The 20950-nt window shown below is 40.9% G+C and overlaps 1 protein-coding gene across 1 annotated transcript in view; it reads right to left on the bottom strand.

The window, feature by feature from the left end:
• Positions 1 to 20950, bottom strand: part of LOC146205366 (uncharacterized) — a 42187-nt gene that overhangs the window by 6686 nt on the left and 14551 nt on the right. Inside the window, exons 2-4 of the mRNA XM_084590023.1 lie at positions 19794 to 19913; positions 6656 to 6801; positions 5224 to 5294 (exon numbers count right to left, since the gene is read on the bottom strand). Of these exons, the coding sequence (XP_084446149.1) occupies positions 5224 to 5294; positions 6656 to 6801; positions 19794 to 19913 (337 nt within the window). The remainder of the gene's footprint in view (positions 1 to 5223; positions 5295 to 6655; positions 6802 to 19793; positions 19914 to 20950) is intronic.

The following is a 20950-nucleotide window of genomic DNA, read 5'->3' as shown; positions in this document are numbered from 1 at the left end:
AGCCAGTTTCGACTGCTATGAAACATATGACGAGTTCAACGCAGCTGGCCTCAAGATGACATGCAGAATTATTTCGCATGCAGAGGGCGATGTTTTGAGATTTTGCAGATACTAACACAAAGCTGCCATGAAATGCGCTATTTTTTAGAATGACAATAGTCATTGTCTGAGGTTAGCACTTTTTGACAGCTTATGTGGCAAAAACAATCGCACTAATTTTTCTACGCCCAAAAGCTTTGAGGTATTTTTACCGAAAAAGAAACCCTTCAAAGTTGGCAGCACAAACTAAATTTGGCACAGGGAAGTACACTACTATGCTGTGACTCCCCCAAGCCTCAGCACAGTAGGACAAATTAAATGTATCTTCAGGCAATAGGCATGCCACTCTACATAAAGCGCACCAAAAGTATATGCAACGAAATCAAGCAGTACAAAACATCATTCTGAAGATGAACTTCAGAAACACTGCCCAATTAAAGATTTACAAATAGTCGTTTCTGACTGAGCAACAAAAAGTGATAAAATGAGGGCACGGAATTTATAAAGTATTTACGAAGACAACAATAATGTCTGCAAATACTTTCATTTAAAGAAAGGTTAACTGCAAAAAATGCAGCAACAGATACTGACAAAATCCAGATAAAGTGAAATTTCAGATTTGACGAGGCCAGTATATATGGGTGAGCCTCACGCCTGCTATCCCCTTTGTCATTAACTACTGTCTTCTTTCAAAACTGTACACTAAATCTAGCGATTCCATGTGTCCTCATCGAAGGTCACAAACGTCTGGATACTATTTAGTAGTAGCAGTGAGTTTTATTTTTATTATTTATTAATTATTTATATATTTATTTATTTTTACAAAATAACCCTAAAGGCCCTCACTGTTGATGGGGGAGGGGGAGTTACAGGGAAATCATCAAATATATAAAAAACCGCGGAGAGAGAGAAAAAAACAAACACAGCATATGACATTGGAAGAAAAAATGTCAATTAGCTGTATAATTAATGTTCGAGCATAAGGTGGAAAAAACAAACAACATTTGAATAGAGAAGCAGACAGTGAAAAAAAAAATTAACACCATAAAAGACTCAACTGCTGCAGTTAACTGCTGCCTGCTAATTTCAATGACTATTTTCTGTTTTTCTAAACCTTAACAATATATTCTTCACTGTCTGTTGATTATTTTGTTTTAATATATTTGTCCTATTTTAATTCTATTCATTTCAATTTTTCATTTTTTTTGGCAGGAAGGGGGTAAAAATTGGGCAACCCTTGTTTTGGCAGAAGCCAGAAACTAAGCTTTTCGTGTGAAACTTCTTCACACATACTGTTTCTTCTCTCTTTTCAGAGGGCATTGTATGCGAACGCAGTCATTTTGTCGATATCAAGGAAATGAGGGTGCAAAAAGAAAGAAAAACAAGCATGCGGCCTTTACAAAACGGGTAAGAATTGCAGCCTGAGGTATGTTGCCTAGAGGGGGAGGTGTACATCAACTGGGGCGTGGCGTTCACGCCGATGTTCCACCTATCCATGACACCAATAGGTGGCATTTGTGGCATTTGTGGCATTTGTGCCACTTATTACACCAGTCCTCTATTAAAGTTAAGTCATCCTGAAGCATGTTCTGGCCAATATGAGATGAAACTCGGTGATAGAGGACACAGTCATCTGTGAAGAGACTTATTGACGATGAAATGCCACAGGGGAGGTCGTTAATATAGATGAGAAAAAGAAGCGGGCCAAGAAATGAGACTTGTGGTACACCAGAAAGAACTTCAGTTGAGGCTGAAGAATGTCCTCCTATGACAGTGAACTGAAAGCGGTCGGTGAGAAAGCATTTAATCCAAGATAAGATTAATGGGTCCAAGCTGAAAGAAGAAAGTTTACAGATGAGTCGCAAATGAGGAACACAATCAAAAGCCTTTGAAAAGCCTAAGAATATAACATCAGTAAAAAATGAATCAAGGTTCCAATGAAGATCAGTGGTGAATGCAAACAGCTGCGATTCACAAGAAAGACCAGGGCGATACTGTGTTGATTAGTGAAGAACAATGAGTTGTAATCAAGGTGTTGGGCAACTTGAGAATAAAAGATGTGTTTCATTATTTTGCAGGCGATGCATGTTAAGGATATCGGGCGATAATTTGACGAATCGGACAGGTCACTTTAAAATACCGGGACAACTTTGCTAATTTTCCAGTCTGTCGGAAGAGCGCTTTGAGCGAGGGACTGGGCAAATATCTGCAATACATGGCTGGTTGTGACTTTGGTTGCTTTAAGTATCTTGGCAGAAATGCTATCGGGACCAGGGCTGCTTGATAATTTCAGCTTATCGATAAGCTTTTCAATACCTTCCGCAGGGACTGTAATGCGAAAAGATCAATTCCAATAAACCACTCGTATGATGCAGAGCTCAGGAATGAAATCCAAGGTTTGACAGAAACCTGTCTGGTCGGGTCTGTTCATGGCGGGACAGGTTCAAGCATTGACAAGGCCTCCGTAGAGGAGCCGAATCATCATTTTTAAAAATGATTAGTCCATGCTTGTGCGCAAGCACTGAACGCGTTATTCGGTTCGAGAAGCCTGCCATGCTGGTTGTTTTGTTCTGATGCTCTGCTGCGACCCCGTAAATTCTTTACAGTGGTGACTCCAACCTATGAAATAACCGACCCCCAGCAACCTACCGCCCTCAGGCGATCTTCCGCCTGACACTACCTAGTGCCCACGGGACGTCGCAGCTATCCAGGCCCACCTGCCGACATTCTGGCCCAAGCATCCGCAGATCTGGTTCACCCAGGTGGAAGCCATCTTCCATCTGCACCACATCATCTCGGATGCATCTCGGTTTCATTACTTACTTTCCAACCTGCCTGCTAGATGACTCAAGAGGTGGCGAATGTCATCCTCAGACCCGTGGGCGATCTCCGTACCAGCAACTTACGCAGTGCATTTTGGACCGCACCACTATGTCTGAGACTGCACGTCTCCAGCAGTTCACCTATGAAGAGCTGGGAGACTGCCACTCCCAGCTACTCACTAGTATGCGGCAGCTCCTGGGCGAAAGCAATGCCGACTCGAACTATGCACAGTGGCGAGAGCTCTTCCTGCAGCGCTTGCCGCAATTCACCCACCTCGTCATGACTGCTGCGGGGAATTTGACCCTTGACCGCCTCGCTCAGCTAGCTGATCGAGGCCATGATGCGACTTCTCCTTCTGTTACCGCCCTCTCCTCTCCAAAAGAGTCATCCGTCATTTCACGATTAGAGACCCGGATCGATCAGCTGGCTGCTTCTCTTAATGCCCTTCGGACGTCCTCTCATGTCCAGCATGGGTTCTCCTCAAGTCCTCACCGCCATGCGTCTTAGCTGAGAGGCTTGCGCACTTCCGGTCTTCGCAGTCAGCGTATTTGCTGGTATCACTGAAAATTTCAAAACCGCGCCCGCCAATGCACTCCACCATGCAAATGGTCGGAAAACGCGCTGCGAGATCACTTACGGTGGCACGTGCCCTCGCCTTTCACCCTGGCCACATTTTCGTAGTCATGGACCGCATTTCCGGCCTGCGCTTCATCGACACTGGTGCCGAAGTCAGCATTTTGCCGTCCACCAAGGCTGAGTGTACTTCCAAGTCACCTGGGCTCACTCTCCGTGCGGCCAACTCAACTTCTATCGCCATGTACGGTCTCCGGTCCCTTACTCTGGACCTTGCCCTGTGGTGTATGTTTCGATGGGTCTTCATCGTCACCGATGTCCACCAACCCATCCAAGGATCCCACTTCCTGACGCATTTTATCTGGACGGCAGCATGTGTCGCCACCGTCTCATCGCCAGCACAACGTGCCTTTCCATCACTGGTGTTATATTGGCTGTCGCTTACACTGGCGTCCGCACACTGATCCTGTCATGCCCGTACACCCAAGTCCTCACAGACTTTCTCGAGGTTGCGAAGCCTTGTAATCTCCACCAACCACCCAAGCATGGTATAACCCACCACACTGTCATGCATGGTCCACTCCTCACAGCTTGTCTGCACTGCCTCTATGGTGAGCGTCTGGCGATTGCTAAACGGGAATTCGAACACATGCTGCAGCAGGGTGTTACTCGTCCTTCGCCCAGCACTTCGGCCTCACCGCACCATCTGGTGCCCAAAAAACAACCGGGTGACTGGCGTCCATGCGGCGACTACAGGGCTCTCAGCACTCACATGGTCCACGACAGCTATCCCCTTCCACACATCCAAGACTTCACTGGACATCTGGACGGATGCAAGATCTTTAGTAAAGTGGACCTTGTAAAAGCGTACCATCAAATCTAAGTTGAACCGGCCGATATCCCGAAGACGGCCATCACTACACCCTTCGGCCGGTTTAGAGTATGTGTGCATGCTCTTTAGGCTACGCAACGCAGCTCTAACTTTCCGGATTCATTGCCGAAGTAACACGTGGGCTCTCGACTGCATTTGCCTACATTGATTCCCCAAGATCACGAGTGTCACCTCCAGGAACTCTTTCAACACCTTCAGGAATTTGGCTTGATTGTCAAAGCCAAGAAATCTGTTTTCGGCGCTTCTGAGCTTGAGTGCCTCGGCCACCACATCTCGGCGCAGGAATTCGTCCATTGCCTTCGCACGTCCAAATTGTTACGGACTTCCCAGCATCCACTACCCTACACAAGCTCCGAGAGTTCCTGGGTCTAGTGATTTTTTCCCGACACTTTATCGACAGGATACAGTCATGAGCAAAAGTGGTATACAATATGCAGCCAGTGATGAAACTCAGAAAAACTATATCTAAATGTAACCTAGCGACAGCGACAGCGACACATCCATGTCGATAAAATGGAGCACCATCACGATTGTCTCAATCCCAGATAGCTATTGCTAAATGGCATTGAAGTGCAGTTTTCCCGAGTTCCGCCACCGGCTGCGTGTTATATACCAGTTTTGCTCACGACTGAACATGGTTCGCAAAACAGTTTGATGCAGTGTGAATTCATGTAGCGTTTGTTATGAAGATACATCAGTAATGGCAGGTATTTCACTGGCTACTTCCACAATAACTGCAGCACACGGGACTTGCATGTGACAATCACAGTATCAGCACACAATCCTGATAGAACTGGTGCCCGGGAATGCTACATTTACCACGAGCATTTGAAAGAATGGTTTGAATTGAACAATGATTTCTGTAACAAGCTAACAGCAGCAAACAGCAGCGTTACCTGGAAAAGTCGATTACTTTCTTTGACTTCTTCTTCTTTACCGTTCCTTTTGGTGGTCCCATGGGAGGTGCCTGTAAGCAACACAGTGAGTTTGGAAATGAAAGCATTCTGAGGAGCCTACAATTCCTGAAACTTAACTAGCAACTGAAAAACAAGCAAAAACTGTTGACTGTTCGTCACCTTAAAATGAAATTTGCGGTTTCAGTAGTGACGATGTACGCAACAGCAATTACAGCTAACCTACTTCGTTTTCACTTTACTGTACTATTTTTTTACATATAAAAGCAACACTTGGTTACCTTGAAAGAAAACATCAAGCAAGCAGCCAATTTAGATCTGGACGTTATTTTTTTTTTTGTGTCGCCCTCAGCAGCAATTTTAGCACATATACTTCAAATGTGAATTTATTTCTTGACTACAAATGCACACACTCCGATTTAACCTTTTCGCTGTCATGAACGTACCGGTACGTTTTCGCGCTTCCTCTACACAGTGTCACCGATGTAGCGGTACGCTCTCTATCGTAGATTCAAAATGCGCCTGAGCGAGAAGCTGGTGCGCTTGGACAGGCTGCACCATCTGTCGAACCTTTCTACTAGATCGTATTTTCGCCCCGCGTTGTGTTGGAACGTATATACTGAAGAGTATATAGTGACCGTACCCACCACCGCCACCTTCTTTGCTGGGGGGCGTGGTCGCTCTGTGTGCGCTACTCTATCGCACTAAGCGATCATGCGGCACGCAGGTTTCGTGACGCGTGCGTGCAGTTACGGGTTCAAGGATTGTTCGGCCATCTGCCGCAGGTCTGCAGGTTTTTATTTTTATTCTGTTGGCGTGTCTGCTACGACGGGTCGCGTTCAGGGGCCCACGCCGTTGCCTCTCCAATAGGTCGACCCATGACTGACCGCTGCTTTTGCTCTCTCTTGCCGCGCCCTTGCTTGCGGCAAGCAGCAGCAAAGGAGGTTGTTTTAGCCTCATTCCATCTCCCTTCTGTTATTTTGATTTCACAATGTGCGACTTATCTCCGCTGTGCCGGTCACCGAAAGTGCGCCCTCCGTGCGCGCGGTTACTCTCGGATGGCTGACCGCGCGGGACCTTCGACTGCGTACTGGAGCGATAGCTCTTTTGATTATAAATGTGAGCCGAGCTCGGATTCGGTCTCTCAAGAAGTATCGAGCAGTTTTTTCTTATAATATCCTCAATTATCTAATTTATAATCAGGCTGATAATGATATTTAAAACACCAGCAGAACACTGAAATGTGCACATTTCATTGACTATGTTATTTGTATAGCAATCATAATAAAAAATAAATCGCTATGATTGTTCCCTGAAACTAAGCCAACACTGGGGGTGCGTCACAGCCAGAAACGCCGACAGCGAAAGGGTTAAGGATTCTTTATTATAATATTCTTAGAAATATAATGCTCACCCCATCAGCAACGCTGTCAGCTGAACCCCAAGGTTTTAGCTTCTGGACGCCAAAAGGACTTGTAAGAGCTGCTGCTGTACGCTTCACTCTACTGTTGAAAGAACCCATCCGCATGAAACCCAGGTCCTTGTCGAGATTCCGGGAGGCTGCGAAGAAAGAAACCCAACCAGGTAGGAGAGTTGCTGATTTCACACAAACAACAACAAAAAAGCCAGCAACAGCTCTTACATTCTGCTGAAGCAAATGTAGAGTTCAAGAAATAAACAAAACAATTTAAAAACAATTCAATGATTCCTGCATCTCAGACCACAGCTAAGTGACGAGACTTGCCATAGTGGATGCTTCCAGATCAATTTTGTCTTCCTAGGGTTCTTAAAAGAACAACAAGAAAAAAAGAATCTCAAAACAAGCATTTCTGTGTTCCCGCTCCATCAAAATGCAGCCAGCCATGAATTCATGCTCTGCAGCTGAACGCCATACCCCATCAAGCAGGGAACCAACATTCTTAAGTTCTTACAGCAAACGAAGCAAGCTCTGCACAAAGCAGCACACGCAAGGAATTCACAGTTGCACTGGCACAAAGCAAGAAAAAAAAAGCAATGAAAACACACTGGTTCATTAAAAGCAGCAAAGCATTCCCATGTAACGACTCATGTAATGCATTCGGAGCTTGGCTGACTGGAGACAGAGCCACACACAATTCCAGAGATAACAGAACCAGCTTCAACTACTCTTTCCCGCATATACTTAGGCATGCAAATGCAGTACAACCGAAGCAACTGTAGAAGATTTGCAGCCAACCAGTGAAGCCACAGACAACTTGCAAAAAACAAAATAAGCAAAAATAAAGCTTACAGAAAGGTACTGCATAAATATCTCTTACTTTTGAAAAACAGATCTCAAAATGTGTAGGAAAGTGCAGACTGCTGGGCCTTATGCAGTGCTGATGACATCGTACGGTCCCTAATGTTTGGAAGACTAAAACAACAAAAACAGACAGCTTCAGCTGCATCAGTAGTCTTCAAATAATTGAACAACGAATGAGCAGCTTTCAAATTGTGATGGCTTATGAATAAGTGCCTATATTAAGAGTGTTCCAAACATCACTGCGAGGAAGGTAATTAGGTTCTGTGTGCAAGACTCTTTCTGAATCTAAGAATAGCTTGTAATCTAATGAGAAGTATATCCAAAGCATGCTTATTGAACTGCAGCAAAACAGTGCGGCCCAGAAGTACTGAAAAATACAAATTTAAGCAAGATTCGCTAGCTTCTGCAGTTACCCCCTAATGCCAGGAAAAAGAACTACATCAAGTGCTGAAAAAGGCACACAGCAAGGTCTGAAAATAATAAAAAAAGAATTACGAATTTATAAAATTTATAAATTTATAAAAATAATTTATAAATTTATAAATTTATAAAAGAATTTATAAAATTTAAAATAAATATTCAGTAACTAGAAAAAAGAGCTGGCACTGCCCCAATCACAGCCAAGAACAATAATTCTTGCAATAAAGGGGAATGCTACATGAGGCCATTACTGTGAGCTTTAACATCATAGCTTTGTGTTCAAGAAAACAAAATCAATGAAAAAGTATTAGAAGAAATAGACAGTCTCCCGAAAATGTATTATGGTGCAAAACACGTTAGTAAATGAACAATAACTTTGCCTACGATAATAAAACCTTTGCTACAGCATTCAAGGTACAGGAATAGAAATGAAGCAAGGGGGTGCAGTAATGACACTCTCTCGAGTTAAAGTTGGTGCCAATTCCCACTGCTCAGGCAGCCAACTCCGGTTGAATCTACGCAACAGCATCTTAGAGAACATCTGTTGACCACAGAGTATAACAGCCAAAAACCTGAAGGTTTAGTCGTGGGTGCAATACAGAGGGTTTTGGGTACACCAACGCTGCCACCATCAAAAGCATGCAAAAATAAAAGAAAAGAAAGACGCCTGCATGAACACAAAAACTCGAAAAAAAAAAAAAGTGCAGCAAAACAACCAGCAATGACATGGTACGATCAGGTGCACTGTAATGTAATGCAGGAGGCAGAAATGGTTAAAAACAGACAAAGCACCAAAGGCAAAAGGAGGACACATTCCACAGTGCTGAGGGCATTCCTTACCTCAAGGTGATGACGCCCAAGTGCCAATTGTGGCAGCTTCCATAAAATGTGTCACAGAATGGGCCTGGATATAAGGCTTGCCTCCACAGTGACAATACACACCTGCTCATGACTGCAGCCCCAAGTCACAAAGCTTGCGACACTCAAAGTGAAAACATCATCACAAAAATAGAATGCATGTTTTTATTTTCAAACTCGACATTCTCATGATAGGGGTTAAAACATGAGACAGTCAGGAGAGCAACGACCAATCTTACATAACACAGAAAGGAAAAGCAACCAGGTACTGGAGCATCAATATCAAATTATATGCTGCCTTTTTTAAAAGGATAGTCTGTGTAATCCAGTATTTTGTAAAATAATAAAAAAATAAAGGTCTATTGAAGGAATGTGTTCTGTATCCTTAGGACCAGCCTTAACCAACATAAATTTATACCTGAATGAGATCACTGAACACACACACAAAAAAAAAGTACAGTACAAAGAGCATGGTGACAAGAAACATATACAATACACACTATGCTGCTTAAAAATTGCTTGTTCATAGCTTGTAATGCTTGCATTTATAAACGCCAGCAAGAAATTGATAATAGCACTTTAGCAATTCATGTAGTTCTACAAGCAGAAATGAAAATCACCAAATTTACACTTGTACCATGGCTGAACTCTCGCAGGATACAGCCGTTGACAGTACTCGACATTTCTGGGTACATCAAGACAATTAAGGCATTACACAATGCAAAATGGAAGCAACTGGAGCAGTTCCTTAAAAAGAATACATTATTCTCTAGCTTCTTCATGCTAATATGTTGAAAACCTGACCAGGCGACTGCTAATCTTTTCCTTCTTTTGTGCATCTTTCTGCAGCCTTTTGTGTGTCATTGCCTTTGATACCTGCTGATTCACTTGTAATTCATAATTTCGTTCAATATTGTTCAACTTGCTAGACTTTGACACATTTTCAAAATTCTTCAAGTTCCCTCTTTATGCCCCTCCAACAAACATCAACCTTTTCTCTCAACTATGCCTGCATGCTTCCATCCACATGCAAATGTTTCTGTTAACCCTTACTCTATTCCCCACGGCTCATTCTTAATGATAGTCTATAAAGGAATCATATAGTACCTTGTTTTTCTCATAATTTTGGAGGCCATTTATAAATGCTTTTTTGACAAGCTGTAAGTGGCCATGCTGGAAGTGACAGCCTGTACAAGCTAGGGCACACGTTTAATTGCTCCTGTTCTGTTTTCACAGCAATATCATTCATGCACAATGGACCAACAACCTGTGAAGTAGCACCATTGAGATCACTGAAGTTTAATAGGCCATGTGACATGACACCACAAATGAACTTCCAAAATACACCTATACCTAAATCTATTATTAGGACAAAATCGCTCCTGAATTGCAAAGTTTTTATTGCTCTTCCAAATGAGTAATAAAAACTTTACAGGATAAAAAAGAAACTGTTCAAGTTCCTTAAATGCATTTCTCTGATGAAAAAAAAAAAAAAAAAAATGACCTACCCAAACTGCTTGAATACAAGTGTGTAGAATCATCTGCCTCAACTCTTTCGTTACCACGTGACTCGATCAACGGTGATAGAAAAACTCGAAATTCAAATTTTGTGCCACCAGCGCCGTAACAACCCTGCTGCGCCATCTAGTTTGTACTTTAGACATTATACTTTTGTTTTCGGGGTGGTTTGTATTTTTTTTACACATGGTGGCTATTTTTCAAATGCCTTTGATGTTCAAGTTGCAGCGTGGAATTCTCCCAACATGGCATCAACCTCGAGCTCGCCCGCAGAAAAAAAAAAAAAAAAAAAAAAAAAAAGAACAGTTTCAGGCGAATTTGTTGCTTCCGTAGCAGAACTGTTGGATGCTGTCAGCAGCTGCAGCTCAGAAGACGTCACATTCTCGGATTTAGATTACAATATTGAAACTCGGCAACAACAGCCCTAACGTTGACAGCTGCATGCGCATATATTTCGGCTTCTGCCTTTCATTTGCTTGTTCCTTGGAGCTCATTCACTGCAGGCAAATATGTCACGATTGATACTTTTGTCAATTCTAGTGCCTCAGCAGTAAACGGGGGAGACGTTTTTCTGCCATCGTGAAGAAGAGTTTTATTTTGTTTTGGCCGGGTGTAAGTTCAGGCATCGACCTTAGATTGACACTCCATAGCAGGAATTCTGGCTTCTACGGAGCATCAGTATAAGGTTTTCCAAAGCAGCAGACTTGTTCAAGCTGTTTTTCACTGCGGTAGTTCTTCTATATGCCACATTCCTGAACACCAACAAGCAATGCATTTACAGACACCGACCAAAAATATCAATTCAAGATTTTTCGGACGTCCTCATTAGTCCGAATTTTTCGCAGCTTCGCAATATTCTCCATAGAGGTAAGGTATATGAGCACCAGAACTTTTGGATGGATTAATGTGATTGATTACTCAATTTTTCGGACTTTATTCATCCCGCTACTATTTGAGAAGGCTGCATCGCAGGGATTGTGAGGACCATGTGGTGAAGCATCCACAAAATGCAGCAGGGTTCAGTGAACCCGCAGAGGCAGGTTCACTTTCGCGTCTGTACATCGTCAAAGCTTGCGCGTTTGCTCGTGATGTGTTAACGGCAGTACAGCCATTGAATTCTTTGCCAATAGACTTTTTTGGTCAACGAAAATGTCTCTGTATTTTATTTCATTTCATCGTGTTTTGTTTCTAGTCTTCTTATCAAGGGTTCATCACAAACGTTAGGGTGGCTATACTTCGTGCTTCTGTAATTTTTTTCGGTGTTCTCAAAAGCGATCTTAGTTAAAAGTGAAAATGACCTAAAGTACTGTTATCAAACTTTACCTAAGTAAACAAAAAAAAAAAAAAAAAGAATTGTACTCTAAATTTGTTTTCTTAAAGAGTACAATTCATATCAAACTGAACGCTGAAATTATAGTCTTTCTTTCGGGTAGAATGAGGAAAAAATTTTTTATCTCCAAACGCATTTGAGGCATAACTTCAAGATTTTGTTGGAATGTTTCAAAAAAGGTTTGGAACATTTTGCATGTTTTAGAACTTATTTTACTCATTTTTTCATTAGTTATTATCTTGTCAGTTCAAATCTTTTATTCCTATCTAACTAAATTTGTGCTTCCTGGATATTTTTTTTTTTTTTTCAGTATTCACACTGAGTGTGTTAAAAGAGATAATTTTCTAATGTGCATTCTATTTCCATCACTGGTATGCACTTTACTTGTTACTTGTTTTTGTCTCTCATATAATTTGCAGCAAAACAGTTAGTTCGAAGCGTATAATAAAGCCATTTTTCCACTGGTAACGAATCAGTTGACTGCAAATGTTGAACTGAGCCAATTATGCACATAGAAAAAAGGCATTGAAGTTTTTTTTTCATGGCAATTATTCCTAGTTTTGAAAATTGTTAACACAAGAACTTTGTCAAAAACGGACCATTATGTCCAAATTATGGCTCCTACGCTGTTTAAGAAAGAAACTGCAACATCTGTCCTCGTTCTGAATAAGTATGCATTGTAATATTTTCCACAAAGAACAAATTTTTTTCATAAAGTTGTCAGTTTAGTTTTAGGCATTATGCCTACAATACCCTTCAGAATTTCTGGCTGGTTGAAATATACATAATGGCTGGATACTGAAAATTGTTAACAGCAACTAGTATAAAGGTAAGACAACCAAGACTGGTGATGTCATTATATTCCATTTCTAGATATATTAACAAGACTGGACATAGTAATGGCATCCTCTGCCCAGACTTCCATATTTAAAACAGACTCCTGATAATCTTTCACTGTTCTAGAAAGAAGTTCACAAACACCACAAAAGGCAATGTATACAGAAGCACATCTCACAACTACATATTATGGATGTGGTTTATAAAAGATACAAGCAGAATACACACCAAATAGAATGACAATAAAGACAGGAGGTGTCAGGCATAAAGACTTCGTCACCTTTGAACAGTTTTAAACCTTATACAAAAAGGAGAAAACAAAAACAATAAAAAATACATAAGAGAATAAAAAAAAATTTTACATAATAAAATTTTGACAGGAAAAAGTAAAATGAAAAATACTGAACCTCATCAAGCTTCAAAACTAATGCAAGTTTTCTTGTACACTGAAAAGACTAAAGTAAGGATAGAAGCCACATTTGAGGTGTTTTTTACCAAGTAACTGGTACAGATGTTTACCCCTTTTTTTCTACAAAATCAATGGTGAAAATGGCTTGCAAAAACTTCATTCGATTTTTAGATCCATTATGAGTGCAATATTACCATCTGTATGCATGTGAGACATGCATGCAGCTAATGATGTGCATAACGCTATTAACGCAACTTTCTTCAAGGCACTGAAGCTTTTAAAAAATATCAGAACATTTCTTGCTTTACTGCCCTCACTCATAACTACTATTAATGAAGGTGAGCTGCGCTTAGCTAAGAAATGTAACAGCACAAATATAGAAGTCAAGAAGGACTACAAGATGACAAATAATGCAATGTCTTTAAAAGATAACAAATTTGAACAGCAAAATATTAAAGTTGGTTACAAAGCATTTCACTGTTTCCCCAAACAAAATTTTCAGCACTGAGCAACAGCAATAAGAAGGCAGGGCAGAAATGAGATCTTGTGAAAAAAATAAGGGCATCTGCAAACAGCTCAACTAGTCTCAAAGTTGTCGTTTACAAACTATGAGCACTTCACCAACAAAAAAATTTTATGTTGCTAGGAAAATGGAATGATGCTCTTATCCAACAGGACAACTGTTAAAACTGCTTGTGGGAATTTTTTTCATAATGTTCATATGGCTCAATACCATACAATTAGCTGTATGCTGATGATGACGTCACAATTACGGGAGAACTTCCAGATTTAGAACCTGCAGCTGATTTGACCGCACCTGCCACCTACACTGTTCCATTTAAAGAGGCACAACAAAGCAAATTTTCAAGCATTAAGTGCAATGTTTTAACCAATCTCCATTTCCACAACTCAGACTCTATTTAAATTTTCCTGTTCTAACAGCTTCTACAGAAAGTATTAAGGCCGCATATAAAAAAAAAATCTAAATATGAAGAACCAAGCCTTAGGTAATCTACAGCGCAAATAAAAATGTTACAGAACTGCTCATACCCTTTTCTTATAACATGAGCTTTATTACTTACACATAACCTCAGGTGTCCTGCTCAAGATTTGTGCTAGCATTAGATAAGGAAATTCAAGGAGGATGCACTCCAAAGTAAACAAAAGAGATAGCTTGCTGCACATAAAATATTGTCCAAAGCTGCTTCGCTTGCAGTGCACTTCAAAACAAAAATAAACCATTAGAATAAATGCTAGTAAAAGCCATATGCTGCTCTGCAGAAATTTGTCATTGGTCTCAATGCAGCGGTCCCTGGCCAGGGTTAGTACACTAAAGCACGAAGCAAAGAGTGCCTGTCTATATATAGTTCTCCAGAAATCAAATGCATACAGATCAGAGACAACTTGCAAGTACACATCAATGATTGGGATAGAAGCTATGCAAGGTTAACTTCTAAGGCACAAGTAGAAAAAGAAAAAAGAAGCCACTTTTGAAGGCAGATGTGACAAGACGTCTGGAATGCCAGTCATTCAAGTGAAGAACTTGCAGAGGCATAAAACGTCTCAGTGACCTTGTAAGAAATAGCCCACATTACGAACACTTCGAATATGGTTGTGAAATAAGTACAGAATAGAAAATTATAAGCAAGCCCACTTTGCACAGATAGGTGCGTCACAGGCACTCCTTGACTACTAATGCAATAAAATATTTGACTTTCTTAACAAAGCAAACCTGAATTATTCTCCATTTCTCTTAATAGCTGTAATGACATCCAAGGTAGGTACTCAAGGAATGCAAGTTAAATAGAAAAGTTACAAAGAGGAGTCAAATTAATGAAAGTGAATGGTACAGGAATTATACAAATGCCCTTTTTTTTGTATGACTATGTCTCCCCTGCTGTAAATAAAAGTTTGTCTCTCTCTCTCTCTCTCTCAGTGAAAAAATTTTCTTCCTGGAAGTTTAACCAACGAAGACAACTGTTTCTGATGACCAACAGAGTTTTGAAGCAGAATATCATTTACAAAATGACAATCACATTCATGAAAGGCATGACCAAGTGGAGTTCAAGCAAATATCAATGCAATTTATCTTCAATACACAGGTCAATACGGGCACAATTTTAATTTTTGTACTTCTTACTCAAAAAGGAGTAATTAGCAAACTAATTAGCTTGCCACTTAGTTGTTGACACACTGTTTAGTAAGAAAGGCACGAAGTTGGCTCTAAGAGAGAATGACTTCGGCATTGCAACCAAAGTCTTTATGTAAGTGCAGAGAAAGTATTGATGCAAAATAAGTCTTGCAAATGCTCCAAAAATAATGAGCAGACAAGACAGCCCACTGTGGCTGTCTTATCCACAAGTAACAGCGTGGACAAATGAGAACATGCTCTGAATGTGCTTGTGTCTGTTTTGTTACAAACAGCTCAAGATGATGTGCGAAATGACGTATGCAGAAAAACAGAAGACACACTAGAACATCTCCCCTATAGATACATAACAAGTATCCCACAAAATGACTGATACAATGATATCAAGAGCACCTGGCGTCAATTATGAATAAAAGCTTTAATTAACAGGATAATAAACAACACTTGCCACTGATATAATACAAATAATCTGGATCCTCTGACTCAACGAGTTAATTTTATGCTTCATAGCAAAGTGCTGTAAGCACTTTCAAATCATTCTAATGGCCATGAGTAAGAGCACGCAGTATGCATTTCTTGTACACGCTGTAGACAGGCACCCCTTCCTTGCTGCAGAAACAAAGAAAAATGTGGTTTCTCACAAAATTTCTTTTTTCATCCCCTAAGTGCATACATATTAGCATTTGTATATTTATTTCAACTTTAAGGTTGAGTGTCCTAGAAAGCATAGTACTATCATAAACCTCATGAAAGCAAACAAAACAAATGCAGGAAACAACAACATCTGTCTTCTGTGAAAATAAAATTCCAGCGAGTTACACATCATCAACAGTCATAAACTCTTATGAAATATAGAAACATACTATTAAACTCTTGAAGCATACAACCTTACCTAGACATTTCAAGCACAACCTAACCATCAGCCAAGATGGCCCTAGTAAGCAGTCACGTAAAAAAAAAAAAAAAAAAAAAAGGGGGGGGGGGGGGGGGGGTATAATAACATGTTCGTAAAAACAAGCAGAAAGCAGTTGTAAACTCTACATGCATTCCAACAGAGGATATCAGGATGTCTCGTATAAACAATGACTCATGCAACGTCAAATGGGCATAAAAACCGAAGAAAAAAAGAGTGCGTTGAAATACCTATACAGTGCTCGAGGTTTTTCCCTCAACATTACTGCAATCTGTCACACTAGAGTTCTTCCACAAAGAACTACGACAAAGTTAACAGCCAAATACAAAGATCCAAACACCATGTAAGCAATCTGAGCAAGGACCTTAAACAAAAGTTAAAAAACGGCTTTTTGAGGTAAAGAAAAGCATTCCAAGCGCTTTTGCCTATTTTTAGCATGAAGATGTTAACACTGATATCTATACTGTGAACCCGGCAAACCATTTCAAGTCTTTCACAGCCAAGCGAGAAGTGAACGTAGGGGGAGTTTGGCTATTTTCAGTCCCTGGATAAAAACAAGAGATGATGTCCTTGCGAGAGCAGCTGATGCTGTGGCAAATGCCAAAAAAAAAAAGGGGGGGGGGGGGGGGGAGAGGGAGGGAGAGGGGGGAGCACACTACTCCTGTCATAATTTTGCGTTAATCAACAAAAACTGCCAATTCTTCCTTCATCCCTATTGGAAATGGGCACCAGATTCCATCCACTTAAACATCCATACCTAAACATTTCTGCGACAGCGTCATTCAATTCAAGCATGAAGGGTTAAACTTCCTTCAAAGTAGGCCCTCTGGGAAACATTTTCTGTGAATTGACCTGTGGTTATTCCCCTATAAATCTAGTGGAACAGGAAGTTTACCAATAGCCTGACAGGCAATTACACATAGGCTACCTCTAAGGCAATAAAAATCGACTGATGCTTGTGGTTGCAGTATAGAGTTTTATCTGACTATAGTATTATAACCTCTAGACTTTGAAAAATATGACTGACTCAAAGCTGAAATATGAATTTCGGCTCTCTGCATGTACAGTACCAAAAACAGGAAACAAAATAGCTCATGCAGACACCGTGACGCCAGACAGTTTAGCTGCACCTTGTTGTGTTACTGGCTTTAATTTTTTTGGCCCCAGACAGAAAGAATTATAAAGAATTAGAACTCATGTTCATGCACTAACCACTCTGTACTAATTTCTATTGAAACTAGGTGCGTCAAGTAGTAGATTTTAAACAACTTCAAAAATAATCTGTTGCCTGGTTTCGGACCACTGACAACAAAACTCGGATGAGACCACGACAACGGGAATGATGCAGCGGGCTTTATGCCAGGTTTTGGAGCAGGCTTAGTGCCAGGCAAAGTCTAGTGCTTTGTTGCAGAAACCAAATGCTGAAAAATCTGGCAAAATGTGAATTCGCGCTCCTGAATATAAAGATGCCTTTTGAGTGGCAGCAAAAACAGCCCTGCACTCACTACCGGAAAGAAGAGCTCACAAGTGGAAATCGAAATATAGTAGCCAGAAAAAAGCAATGTGACAAACAATATATACCAGCAGTATATGCCATGCCCTTTACTATTTTTTTTCTTTCATTAGCGTCGAACAGATGCTCACAGCTTCCAAAAGCCACATACAAGGACATCAGACACACCAAGTACTTCGAACCACTGAAGCCATTTTTTTACCTCAAAAAGCCCACTTTTATGTAATACCTTGCTGAAACCTGCAGTATATTTACGGTACACAGTTTCCGCCATTAAGCTTTCTGCTGAACTGTACGTTGTGAAGTTGCAACCCGTAGTTCAGCTTCAAGCTGCGAAGCACATGCTGCACAGTCGCGAGGGACCTGTCGTCAATAAGCGCGAAACTGGTGCTTCTTAACACGATGAATTATCGACTCTGACTAACGAGAGGTATTCAAAGCTGTCCAATAAAAGCACAATACGCCTCACTTAACTTGCAGGATTCCCTGCCGAGAGTCAACGATTTGGTTAAGTAGCTTGCAGAGGTATGTACAAATAAAGATTCCATTTAGAAGCAAGCAAAAATAATGATGACTTTACAAGAGTGCTACATCTCATTAAATTGACCACAGAAGGTTTCTCAAATGCTTACTATATGTAAAATGCTCCTATGCACAAGGCAAAAAATAAAAATGAACACTGTCAAAGCAATATGACTTACAGTCATGCTCAATGCACACATTTTTCTATGCCTAACATAAACGAGAAGTTAATTTTTTTTCTATTAACTAATAATTTGCTGCTAGGTAATGTAGAAATGTGAAAAACTGCACACGAAAGCAAGCGCCTAGTATGCATCCTGATTTTGAATATATCAAATTCTGAAAAGCATCACATGTGAAACATCTACGCACGTGTGTAGAAAGTTCTTTCTGCATTTTCTGTCAGCAATAAAGAAGGCCAGACTGCTTTTTCAACTTGGAATATTATAAAAATAAAAACATTAGCGAGCCCACGCCACAAAAATAAAGGATGAATAAAAGAAACAACAAAAGTATTGCAGGATTTCTCAAGTCATTTCAGCTCCTTTGCTATGGATGAGGTACCTTGTCTATGACATGCGGTAGAAGGAGATCAAAACTATAGTCTGATGCAACTCATGAACACAGCAGTAATTACCCCTAAAAGAAGGAGCCATGGCATTGATTGCGATTCTCATGCCGTCGCGGTTAATCCCAATTTAAGGAGCATGTCTCCAACTCACTTGCAATTTCACACTAAGGTGTTAACCCCAACGTTGAACCAGTTGACACCGATGGCTGGAGGGACGCCTTTGAGGGGCAGGTGCCGCAGCATTCGTGAGTTGCATCCAATTATAGTACTGAATACCGTGATGGCATATTAAAAAAAAAAAGGAAAACACCCACGGCTGCACATCGTTCAGAACTGCCCACGGCCATCATGTGAGCCCGTCTGCATAAAAGACAGTAGCAGTTCTTGCCCCTCATCGCATTCAACTCCAGAGGTGCATTCTTCAATGCTGCGAGAGCTGCGAAACCAATAGCTGCATTTCGGGGAGAACATGCTTGCACAGAAAAGAAATTGCACATAAAGCAATACTAAAAGAACACTACACTACCCCTGATGCTCCAAATTAAAAAGTGATTGATTTTGTGTCCTCAAGAACAAAGGCTGCTCTAGACAAAGTACAGCTCACGCTAGTCAAAAGTTGATGCGACAGTTTTGATAATTTACAATGATATTTTTTCTCACTGGTGATCGTACTGTTTTTGCTATTATCGCGAGCAGGCACATCTCTGCACAAACAGACATTTCCAGTTCTGCAAAACCTTCCCTTTATATGTAAAGCCACCACATAAAAAACAAAACATCCATCCATTTTTCTTTTTACAGTAACATATTCAGCTGACTGCACCCTCTTCCCACCACTAAGCAGAACCTGCCAGACCAGCGGCATGAAAAAATGAGTTGACAACAAGTGCAGAAGACTAACCACAATGAATAAGCACCGTCATCTATCACCAGCACTCAACACAAAATGCGAATTTCAGAGATGATGCAAGAAGGCGGCCAGCGAAGAAAATGACTCTGCGAGCATTATACAGTGCATGGAGACAGCAGGTGCAGTTCAGCCCTGTCTACTGGAAGATGGACTTGATTCGGGGTCTTGCAGATGCCCTGAGCCCAACATGAGGCCTGGTGGCACGACGAAAGGTCTGACTAAGGAAGGACTGGCTGCGTGAGATCCCTTTGGCCGGGGCTATGGCCTGAGGACCCATGTCAGAGGACAGAGCAAGCTCAGGTGGCAGAGGCGGGTGCTTACGTTGGGGGACGCTCCTGGAACCACCAGATGACCCCGTGGCTTTGACTGGCAGCGGAATTCCGCCTTTCTGGTACTGGCATGGCTTGCGTCCGCTGTGGTCACGGATATTAGGATCTGCTCCTGCATGTTTCAATGCGCAATTAAGGCATTGTAAACCTTCGCTACTTTTCAGTATGGATGGTTCATTGAAAAGCAGCAAATGTTGATTTAGAGAATTAGTGACACAGCAGTTCTATGAAAAGCCCAATAAGAACTATGATCATGCTGGTTTGAGCAACACTGAATGCAAGACAGAGAGTAGAGACAATTAGCACTAATGGTTCATTACTAAAAATCAAAAAGGTTAGTACAATGCTGACTGTACTATTTGTTTTACTGCCAGAGATTTACAACGCTTAAAAAGCAGATTTATTTTATTTAAACACAAGAAAAGGCATGAACTTGATGGTTCACAACCTGCTATACCAGTTAGATAATGTTTACTCGAGTGAAAAAGCATGATTTTCAAGTGACGCCTTCAATATATTAAAAAAAAGAAAATTCCAGTAAAGGAAAACGAATTCCAACTATGCATTGAAAGTTTAAACATGACACCTCTCAGACAGGACAAATTTAATAACGTCGACTCAGGATTCAGCTTTTGGCTCAAACTGGAAAAAGAAATCACAAGCAAAAAATATGCTATACTGGTTTTCAGAACTTGAGCTGCAATAAAAAAAAAAAAAAAAAGAGAGAACAGCTGGCTGAACCCGATCTGTTAATGCCATCACTTGGTAGCCATATGTGCAGCCACTCTTCATGCCATAAAGCATAGCGGACTCAAGGAAATATAAAAGCATATTTTGCTGCAGATCACAGTGCACAAGAAAAATAGAGCAAAAAAAAAAATCAAAAACAAAACAAAAATTCCGAAATCCCTGCTGATACTCAAGCGAGTGTAGTGTACGAATACGTAAAGAACAGTGCTGGAAAGTAGATGAAACACGGGAAGAAGGATGAACACGAGCGCTGCCTTGCTTTAGGTATGCAGTACCAACTAGCCCGGCACCTTGCTCTTGTGAAGCTTACTGGTTGATGTTGGTTGAAGAGAGTCACACAAGCAAGTAATCTATTGGATGCATCCAGACTAGTTTTCTTCTTAAGAAAGTAGGGCAAGG

The sequence above is a fragment of the Amblyomma maculatum genome, chromosome 1 (assembly GCF_055883805.1).
Source record: "Amblyomma maculatum isolate TAMU_Amacu chromosome 1, ASM5588380v1, whole genome shotgun sequence".
In the NCBI taxonomy this organism is placed as follows: domain Eukaryota; kingdom Metazoa; phylum Arthropoda; class Arachnida; order Ixodida; family Ixodidae; genus Amblyomma; species Amblyomma maculatum.
Note: the sequence above shows the minus strand (reverse complement) of the source record. Positions and strands in the feature narration are given on the sequence as shown.